Raw genomic sequence first — 10,737 nt, 5'->3', positions numbered from 1 at the left:
AGGTGAAATAAGACAGGAAACAAGGGTTGGTGACCGCTGAGTGATTGCTTGGACCGTGACTGATGTTTAGTAACACTAACCCTAGAAAAGTATTTTAAAAACGTCCACCGTATACAGGTATGGTTGTATTATCCACATTTTATTTTTGCAGTGTGATTTCAAACATACAACCATGTAAAAAGTAATAACTTAACATAAACAGATCCTTACATAACTGATCATTGAACAAACGTATATCCTGCACGGGCATCAGGTGTGGTAGTGGCTGCTAGATGGAGGATTACAGTGCAAACTGATCTGGACTCTGTTTGTTATAACGGTGTCTCCTGCCCCCCAGTGGCTGCATGCTGAGCTGCTTCCTGTGGAAATGAGCCGTAGTCAGGTCAGCTGACAGTCTCTTGGCCATTCGGTCGGTGGTCCTCTTCATGGTGCGGGCCACCTCAAGGGCCTGGTCTAGAGTCCTGTTCATTTCTACCTCCTAGAAGAACAGTTGGCAAACTTTCTAATGAACTAATCACAGAAGAGGGGAATGTCTTGTATTCTGGGTGGGGATGTAAGAATGGTCAGCAGACATGCATGTGACCAGATGAGACATCTCACCTTGTTCCCTTTGCGTCTGCCTGTCCTCGAGGGCGCTGATGCCGGAGACGGTGTCCGCAGGAAGTACACATTACTGGGCAGGAGTGCTGTGTCTGACTGGGTGGAGCGCTTTCTGTGATGGGATGTGGACTGCAGAGGCGGCTCCCTCAATTTATAGCTGGATTTGAGGACACACAGCAAGGAAGAATGATTCTGAATGTTATATGATCATATGAATCTTCTGATAAGTATCTGTCTGCTTTCAGTAAGTGATGTGTTTGTGTGATGGGTTTACCTTGCAGGCAGGCTGCTGGAGGAGCCGTAGCTGACCTGGAGGAGGGGTTTCTGAAGGGATGGAGAGGGGAGAAGAGACCACCTCTCCTCAGAGTAAAAACTCTCCATGACAGCTGCTGTCCACACAAACACATAAAGGATGACGGTATGTATTGTATGCAAGCATACTTTAATGATGATGATGATGATAGTGGGGATTCTGATGACAGTGTTTAGTCGCTGCCCTATTTTAGCATAGCTTCTTTCATGCGTTTCTTGTATGTTCTCTGAAAAACAATTAGTCTATTATGGGAAAATAAAGCTGAAATCTGCCACAAGTAAATTGGACAACATCATCAGTCACAATCACACCAATAAGCTATAAAGATGCTATGAACATTAGATGATAAATAAATTACTTTGTGGTGTCTGCTTGGCCTGGCTGTCCGAAGCCTTCCCTCTTAAAAAGGAGCCAGTCAGACCAGATGTTTTCACCGAGCCGTTTCCCTCTGTAGAAAAATAACACAATATTGGATACAACATTCCTGTTAGGGTACGTACAAAACTGTGAAAACCAGCTACGGTTCTGACCTCTGTTGGTTTTCAGCGCCTCGTGAAGTTTGTATTGAAACTCGGGTAAGGAGCGGACATTGCCTCCCCTGCCCTCTACAGGTGAACTATGGAACTGGAACGTTACCTCAGAGCCAGCTGTGTCCCCGCTGTCTGTACCTGAAGAGCAAAACCACAGCAGATGATGGAAGAAATACAGACACAAACACACAGATGTACAGACACACGTTGTCTTGCTGCATTTTGATTTTTGGTGTGTTTGGTGTGTTGGTAATGGTGGAGTACCTTGGCTCCTGCTGGGGTCCATGTCTAAGGATATCCAGTCCTCTATCTGCATCTGGCTGGAACTGAGAGCGCTCACATTCTTTGTGCTACTTGATGGCTTCCACACACTAGAGGTTAGAATACAGAGGGTCATAATAACGACTCTATAATGAATAAATGGTCAGAACAGGATCCTGGGCTTTCATCTGATATTCAACATCTCTATATCTCATGGAAGTTTGTCTGGTTGATATCCAATAATCACGAAAGGTAAAAGTCAAATAAAGTCACAGCAAAACACCCAATCAATGGCCATTATGATTCTGTTCCTCCACTGCCAGCCTGCAGGATCAGCTCCCCACCTGTTGCAGGCTAGTCTGTGCTGGGTCCGGGGTCTGGTTTTAGACTTGCGCTCCTGACAGCCCTGTCTGTATTTGGAGGTGAGATAGTCCATCTTCTGTTCTAGGTGAGGCAGCTGGACTAAGCCCTCCTCCAGGTCCTTCTTCAGCTGGAATACCTCTGACTGCAAGGCCTTGATAGCCTCACTAAACACCCATGAAACACACACAGATACACCGTCAGATGATTTAATCTTTATTTCATGGGGAAACTGCTTGTGTTTTCTGTGCATTTCCTGTCCTCTTGTATCCATGTGTGACTGTCTGTCTTTGTGAGGGCGTGGCTTCTCCTCCTCCTGATTCTGGCAGCTGACACGCCTCAGTCTCATCATCTAATCAACTGCTGCAGTATATAAACCCTGGCTTTCCTCCTCCCAATATTTGCCATGTATCCCAGTCTCTGCATTTTTGTCACTGAGTTTGAATTTAGGCCCCTCATGCTGAGAATAATCTCCCTGTCAGCTCACTCTCAGCCATCAGACCCAACTCCTTGTTCCTGTCAATTCAGAAACTGGATCAACCCCGAGAACAATCATCCTCTGCCAAGCCCATCTGCCATTATCTCCATTCTGAAAACCAAGTTCGAAATAAACCTTTTAACCTGCTTTCAATACCCAAGACAACACGGAGACACCTGGTGCAGCAATCTGCCACCGACACCTTTAGCACACACTTACCTATTACAGGAGCAGGAGCGCAGGGTGCTGCCTCTCTCTTCCGTTCCCATGCTGGTGCTGAGAACAGGTTCAGATACGTGGTGGTGGTGGAGCTGGGCAGGCAGACTGCTCTCACATCCTGTTTGGTCAATAGTGTAAACGTGTTCATTGTTGCAGTAATAAGATGAAATAATGCAGGCCCATTTGCTCACCCTGCAATCTGACCGAAGGCTCCTTAGTGGTGCTCTCCACCCACCGCTCCACTGCTGCAGCAGCACCACAGGACTGTGTTTGGACAGATGGGTGGGGACTGGCCCACCGCTGGCTGGTGAGGGAGGCTGAATGAATGGCGGTCTGCAGGTTGGAACAGGAGCCCTCACTGTCTGAGCTACTTAAACCATCATGCTGGGATGGCACACTGTAGATGGGAGGATCACACTTGAGTTATTCTCAAATTTGATGCAAAGATCGTGACTTTATTTAATACTTCAACAGTATTTTCTTGTTTCTGTGTATATAGCTTCTTACCTTTCTGTGAGAGGATTTGGTTGAAATGGTCCAGAGGCCGACTGATTCAAGTAAGAGCTCCCAAATCCACTGTCTGTCTCTGGACTCACAATCCTCTGCACCTCAGAAGACACAAGAACAGATCAAATAAAGCAAGCAGTGCATCCTCCGCACCAAACAAACCAACCAGCTGTGACCGACCTGTGATAAAGATGAGGTGTTGAGAGGAGGCTCTGAGAGATTATGGCTGTCTGGGTGTCTGGGTGCATCAGAGGAAGACGAGACCTCCACAGCCAGACTCACACAATCACCCAGATCACATTCACCCAGTAGGTTCAAGACACTATCTGGGCTGCTCTGACTGCAGCAACGACAACAAGTGAGATATATGGTATTTAGAGTCTGTGGGGTGGAGTTGCGGAAGGGTGAGGGTTTGGGGAAGTAGTACTTTAGCAGGTTGACATGAATAGCATTGGTAATAAAGCTAACTCTCCTTGGTAGAGTACTGTAGATGCTCCCTATGTCATGATTAATAATGCATATAGTGTGCAAAAGTAGCTCTCTTACACTGTGACAGCTTTAACATCACAGCACTGACCTGTCGGGTGTCCGCTGCCTCTGTCTGGAGGACGAGCTGCTTCCACTCAAGTATGCCAAGATGTTACTGTGATCTATCGCCTCTGACGAGACAGAGCTCCCCTCTTCTTCACGTATCTGGATTTCCAGTCCCTCTAGAGAGCCCAGTGAGCTCCTGAAGCAGGACGGAGTAGAAAACCTGCACAGTCACACAGCGAACCCAACACCGACACCGCACCTGAAACACTATCTGCCCGTGGGAGGGCTGGGAACATGCCTATCATTTGAGCAGAAACACACATGCAAGCACCACTCAAAACATCAATGGCTAGACACAATAGTGCCACTAACAAGGGTGTATAATATTTATGTTTCCTAACCAGGATGACTACTTATAGGTATATCAACAGGACCTATTTGATTATATCATTGACATATATTATTTTACTTTATTAACAAGCACCTTGAATGGCAGTGTCCAGTATATTTCAGTAAAGAGTCAGATGTTATGACTTCACTGCTTTGCTGAAATCCCTCATCTCCATGGACCTCATTGGCCTCCTCCACCTCCTCCTCTTTCTGCATCTCCATCTTATAACACACAGTGGAAAAACATGCACTTGGCCCCTGAAACATTAGACCCAGTCGGATAATTTGCGGTTAGTGTAATCTTACACACACACAGACACACACCCACACACACACATACAATCAGCATCTCCTCCCTGAGAGAACTGATCTGAACATAAGAGATATTGGACCCTAACCCTAAGGTCTGGGACCTAACCCGTTCTAACCCTAAGGTCTGGGACCTAACCCGTTCTAACCCTAAGGTCTTGGACCTAACCCGTTCTAACCCTAAAGTCTGGGACCTAACCCGTTCTAACCCTAAGGTCTTGGACCTAACCCGTTCTAACCCTAAGGTCTGGGACCTAACCCGTTCTAACCCTAAGGTCTTGGACCTAACCCGTTCTAACCCTAAAGTCTGGGACCTAACCCGTTCTAACCCTAAGGTCTTGGACCTAACCCGTTCTAACCCTCAGGTCTTGGACCTAACCCGTTCTAACTCTAAGGTCTTGGATCTAACCCGTTCTAACCCTCAGGTCTAAGACCTAACCCGTTCTAACCCTAAGGTCTTGGACCTAACCCGTTCTAACCCTCAGGTCTTGGACCTAACCCGTTCTAACTCTAAGGTCTTGGATCTAACCCGTTCTAACCCTCAGGTCTAAGACCTAACCCGTTCTAACCCTCAGGTCTTGGACCTAACCCGTTCTAACCCTACGGTCTTGGACCTAACCCGTTCTAACCCTAAGGTCTTGGACCGAGCCCGTTCTAACCCTCAGGTCTGGGACCTAACCCGTTCTAACCCTCAGGTCTTGGACCTAACCCGTTCTAACCCTAAGGTCTTGGACCGAGCCCGTTCTAACCCTCAGGTCTGGGACCTAACCCGTTCTAACCCTCAGGTCTTGGACCGAACCCGTTCTAACCCTAAGGTCTTGGACCTAACCCGTTCTAACCCTACGGTCTGGGACTGAACCCTCAACAACCACATGCCATTCCAACATGAGTGACCAGATACTGTGTATGGACAACAATTTATTTGGATGGATGAAGATTGTGAAGTGGCCACAAAAAGCATGTTAAGTGCACATTCAGCATTCAACTCAAATAGCTCCATCACACTGAGACCTAGCACTCCCCTAGCAGTGAGGTGTGAATGCCTGCTGGTGTGTCTGAGCTGGTTACCTCATGCAGGGACGCTGGAGGAGAGTGTGTGGGCATGCAGAGAGGACTGGGCTTCATGTGGAGCGTCTCTTCGGTGGGCGTGAGGGTGGAGGATGACTGGGGTGGAGAAATCTGCTTACACACATTTTTGTCTATCATCTCCTTTATGTCCTCGAGGTGCATCCCCATCCTGAATATGTCTCCCTCCACCAGCCTGCACACGTTGGAACACATGCATGAATGGATGCGTTAACGTGATGATGACACATTCATGCAGGTGCCACAGCAGCGTCTCTTTAACCTGTCTGGGTCAAAGGTGCCGGTCTTCCTGGACAGGCCCATGTAGTTCTGCATCTCCAGAGCTCTGTGCTCTTCCTTCTTCCGGATGTATTCTCGTTCCAGTTGGTCCTGAGCCTCCATGATGCTCCTCAACATCTGACAATGGGCATATTTTACATTTATGCACATGCAGAAGAAAATGTTTAAAATGTGAATGCACCTCAAAGACACAACGTCAGTGCATTAAGTGATGAACTCCAAATAGCGAGTAAAAAGAATATTCTTACCATTTGCTGTTCTGCTGTGCTCGCTGACATGTTGCTCACGATCGATTTCAATTCTTCCACCTGAATAGAAGAGAGTGCATAAATGGTTTTGTGCATTTAATGGTTGTTGCACATCTCCAGTCTTACCTTCTGCATGAACTGGCCGATGATGTCCGTCAGCTCTGCGGTCATTCTGTCCCCGTCACTGGGAGCGTCCTCAGGCTGGCCAGAGGAAGCTGTGCTCCTCTCCTGAATGTTGCTCTGGGGAGTTGCTTCTCGTTTCTCACCAAGGTTTGCTGAAGACAAAGCAAGACCAGAGTGCAAAGAATGTGTTGATTGTTGAACTGTTAAGACGTACACATGGTGCATACAGTTACTGATGACCTTGGGATTTAAAAATATGACGTAGAAATCAAAACCAAGATGTTTTAGTGTGGTTTGCTTGTCCACTTTACAGGCATTGTTTTTTAACCTAATTAGCATGCTCCAAAAGCTAGAATAGTGTCATCTGACCCCATTTGTCTCTATAGAAGCCAGCCACGCTTCACTGCATAAAGCGTTGTCCTGTCATAATATCAGATGTCGGACACAGAGACGTACCTGATGGGGGAAGGCGAGCAGCCACAGATCCAAGATGGCTTCCCTCAACTAAGTTACCCTCATGATCATCATCGCACTCCAAATAAAGCGTCGGTTCGGTGGATGGCTGAGCCTGTAAAAAGAGATCCATACATTTTTAACCTGAAAGTATGACTCTGAAATTATAATTGATGTCTCACAGGCCGTTAAAAAAAACTTACGTTGGTTCCTAGTCTCATTTGATCTATAAGGTTCTCTGCCTCAGCATATTTGGTTAGTAATTTATCATATTCGGCCTAAAGACATGGAATGAGACAAATGTTATGAGTGTTAGTCCAACATTCATATGTGTTACTGTTCATAAGTCATGTACTGTTCACCCTGAATGTTTTCTACCTGCAGGTGATGCACCAGTGCAGGAGCAGACGGTTTGTCCTTGTTATCAAAGACATAGGGCTTCTCTGGTGGCTGGGCCGAATCCTCCAGGACTCGACTGATCAGGTCTAACATGCCTGGAGAGGACTGGGCTCTCTGCATGATGCTGGGGCTCTGAGGAACAGGTCTGGCTGGTCCATTTGGAGTTTTGGGGATTTTTACTTTGGGGGCCACCTTGGAGAAGTCAGGGGGTGGGTAATGAACTTGGCCTTGGCCATACTTGATCTCGCTGAATGAACTGGCACGCACAAGTGGGACTCTCTGAACCTGATCTTCCTCTTCGGCCTTTTCCTGCTCCTCCACCTCTGCGGCGCTTGTACCTCTGCTGCCCTGTTCTGAGTGTATACTTGAGCTGGATATAATGCTGTCAGAAGTGGTGACATTATCTATTTCACTTCTGGCCTCTTCCTCTAAAGCTGTCTTTTTTGATGCACTGTTCTCATCCGTCCTGTCAGAGCAGAAACTCTGATGAATCTCAGAATTGCAGGCAGGGCTCTCTGATTGGTTACTCTTAACTGTGCTGTTGTGTGTTGGGGCGTAGCTGAAAACGGTGTCGTCCATGCTCTCCAGTAGAGACACCTCCGGCAGCGTCTCCGCCTCGATCAGCCTTCCTGGCCGCAGCAGCTCTTCCTGGGAGAAGTAACGCAGCAACAACTGGTTGATGTCGGAAGGACAAGGGCACGAGGGGGTGACTTCACTTGGCTTGGACGCATCAAAAAGGTTGTCCTGTTTGATGTTGGCATCCTCTTGTAACAAAGTTGCTGGTTTCTCAGCATTAACAGAAACCAAGCGTTCAATGATATCGTCTCCATCTCTTGTCATACATTCAAACAAACCAGGAGCTTCAGGACTTGCATGAACCGTTTCTCTTCCATCAGAGCTCATGTTGCCCTCAGAGATAGCTGTTTGGTTGAAGTAGCAGCTTCCAAGGTAACCATCGTAAGGTAGATCCTCCTGATCCTCGTCACTAGTATCTTGCCCTTGGTCCTCTTGCTCTAAGGGCGGCTGGTCTTTGATGGTGTTTGGTCTTTGGGCAGACACATGCAATGTGCTGCTCTTGGTCTGGCTCTCTGCCACCCTCTCACCCTGACTGCTGGTAATACTGGACTCAGAGGAGGTGACATCCAAGGCGGACAGCCCCCGGCTCCCTGTAAATGAAAGAAAACCAGCAGCTCAAATACCAAATGAGAAGGTTGCATGGATTAATTTAAAGGGGAAAAAACAAAACAAAAGCTACATTCTAATATACTGCTCCTCCATCTAAGAATCTCTACCCACAGCCTGAGAACTACCTTTACAAAGGTGCACTATTTCACACGGAGGGTGAATACACATATATTCTATATGTAAATATGTTCTAGTAGAAAATAAAAAGTGTCACCGGAAAAGGAACAATAGCTCCAAAGAACATTACCCACATTACTTTTTTTTATCATATTAACGGAGTGCCACAAAGTCATTTTCCATCAGTTGAATTTAAAATCATGCCCAAGCTTAGAATCTCCACGGTCTCTGAATGTGTGAGAAAAAACTGTAGCTTGCTCTTAAATGTGAACTAACTAACACTGCATTGGACTATTCAGATAGTGTGATGTATAGTTCAAGACGGATAAAAACATGACAGTTTAACACACAACAAAAAACCTCAGTAGACAAAAATCAACTTACCACTGAGGTGGATGCTGGCCTCAGAGGCAGCAGACTGGGACAGATGTAAGGCTAAAGAGCTCTCCAAGTCACTGAGGTGGAGACTTTCATCCTCACTGAGGTCGACAAAGATGCTCTGCTGAATGCACTTCTCCCAAAGCACCGTGGGCTTGTCCAGGTCTGAGTCCTCCGGTTCCCCCTCCATGGACACGTTGTCTTCACCCGCGTCAAGAGGTAAGAACAGAGGATGGAGCACCTGTTCATCACTTAGCAACGCAACCTGTGAGCCGACAACACTGGCTCAACATGTGTTGAGCTGTCAGTTATTAAACAGTAATGCATTGTGTGGCAGAGGGTTGTGTGAGATAATGGTGTGAAAGTGTTTCAAACTGGTGGAAGAGGTCTACTTAAGCTGCAATATATATATATATATATATGTGTTGTCAGCATCTATCAAAAGTAAACGTACTCGTCTGCAGCACATAGCAGAATGAGTACTTTTAACTGTCAGTTATTATTATAAAAAGTAATTATTTTCATGTTGTAGAGTCGGTGTAGGTTTAAAGTAGCAGAAACATTGAAATACTCAAGTAAGTGAAGTAGAGGGGTCTCAAAGCTCTATCCAAGTACTGCAGCCTGCTTGAGTAAATGTACTTAGTTACTTTCCCTGGTGAGTGAGGCATGCATTAGAAGAAAGAAGCTGTTTAAAGGCCAATTCCGCGTGTCGGTGTCTGCTCTGATTCCTGAACGTCCAGTCTCACACGGTGACGCTGCGGTGGGAACTTACTTGGCTTCCGGTCAGCGGCGGGACATCACTCCGCTGCTCCCGACATCATCTTGCGACCCTCCGGAGCCTTTCAGCCGCTTCCTTTCTTCACATATGGTTCCTCGGACAGGTTGAGTGTCTGCGGCATCATTAATAATGAAATGTCGCCGGCCACGGCAGCGCTGGACGTCTGGAGCCGGGCTGGCAGGGCGTACACAGGCGGAGTCGGGTTGCTAGGCGACGGTGATTTAAAAAAAAAGAAAGAAAAATAACCTCCGAAGAACGTTTAAGAACAAAGAACTTTAGTGGTATTTATTTATTATTGAGCGTTTAATAACGTGAGGGAAATGTTATTCATGTGTGTGCACAAAATATCATACGTTAACCTGGTGCAGCCACATAATGACAACACGTCATCCCGTTTCCATTCAAATACATTGGTCCAATGGCTGTCGTCCGGGGGCGCGGCTATCTTTGAATGTCGTCCGCTGATTGGCCACTCGGTAAAAACACACAGGGTAGCGTATATCCACAAGGTTTTTCCTTCTGTCTCATCGAAGTTTACAAAAGTTAAAGGATAATGTAGTGCTATGCTGAAAATACATATATCGTTTGTTCTGTTTGTTTTGTGTTAAAAAAATAATCTAGCGTGGGTTTTTATTCTTGTGAGAAAGTGAAGAAAAGAAGAGAAGAAGTCACCATTGTTCGAGCTGGATCGTCTAACGTAAGTTTAGCGGCTAGCATGCTAACTCGCTAATCTTTGGTCTGAGAGGCATGAATGCATAGCTGCTGTTACGTTCACGGTCCTCTCTTTCGCTGCTATGAATGTGTCGGAATGGAGCTCACACACACACACGCACGCACACACACACACACAGAGGTGCACGTTCACTGGCAATTAGGAGAAATGAATCTGTCACCGTTTGTTTACAAAAACACGTAGTATTTAATAATAATTGTCTTGCATTGTTGTGACATTATTGAATGTATATGCGTTATTTGCTTTAGTGACACACACAGTTATGCAGGCATACACACATCAACCAGACCTTTAGCTTGTGGCATGCAGTTAACTACAACTAGTACTATACTGGGTGTGTTTTCTACTAGTCAGTGTTATTCATGAGCTATTCTTTGTTTATGTACCCGGTAAATGAATGTGTCATCTGGATAACTAAATCACCAAGAATGTAGTGTTTTAATGTTCTATAAAAAGA

The 10,737-nt window shown here is 46.2% G+C and overlaps 1 protein-coding gene across 5 annotated transcripts; it reads right to left on the bottom strand.

The window, feature by feature from the left end:
- Positions 1-155: 155 nt before the first annotated feature.
- On the bottom strand, positions 156-10,239 carry aknad1 (AKNA domain containing 1). Of its 5 annotated transcripts, none has more exons than XM_084007009.1 (22): positions 9,542-10,239; positions 8,776-8,970; positions 7,069-8,255; positions 6,894-6,968; positions 6,694-6,805; positions 6,241-6,389; positions 6,115-6,174; positions 5,850-5,983; positions 5,570-5,762; positions 4,287-4,450; positions 3,846-3,998; positions 3,449-3,608; positions 3,269-3,363; positions 2,953-3,158; positions 2,762-2,879; positions 2,049-2,231; positions 1,708-1,814; positions 1,444-1,581; positions 1,272-1,361; positions 875-989; positions 601-757; positions 156-478 (listed from the first exon to the last, which is right to left on the bottom strand). In XM_084007009.1, exons 2-22 carry the CDS (start codon positions 8,957-8,959, stop codon positions 281-283), a joined length of 3,978 nt encoding a protein of 1,325 aa, XP_083863135.1. In that variant the 5' UTR covers positions 8,960-8,970; positions 9,542-10,239; the 3' UTR covers positions 156-280. The 5 variants fall into 5 exon arrangements, with proteins under 5 accessions (XP_083863135.1, XP_083863136.1, XP_083863137.1 ...); XM_084007010.1 differs by having other exon boundaries at positions 875-986; XM_084007011.1 differs by having other exon boundaries at positions 4,287-4,414.
- Positions 10,240-10,737: the final 498 nt, after the last annotated feature.

This window comes from Eutrigla gurnardus, assembly GCF_963514095.1.
Source record: "Eutrigla gurnardus genome assembly, chromosome: 4".
Taxonomy (NCBI): Eukaryota; Metazoa; Chordata; class Actinopteri; order Perciformes; family Triglidae; genus Eutrigla; species Eutrigla gurnardus.
Note: the sequence above shows the minus strand (reverse complement) of the source record. Positions and strands in the feature narration are given on the sequence as shown.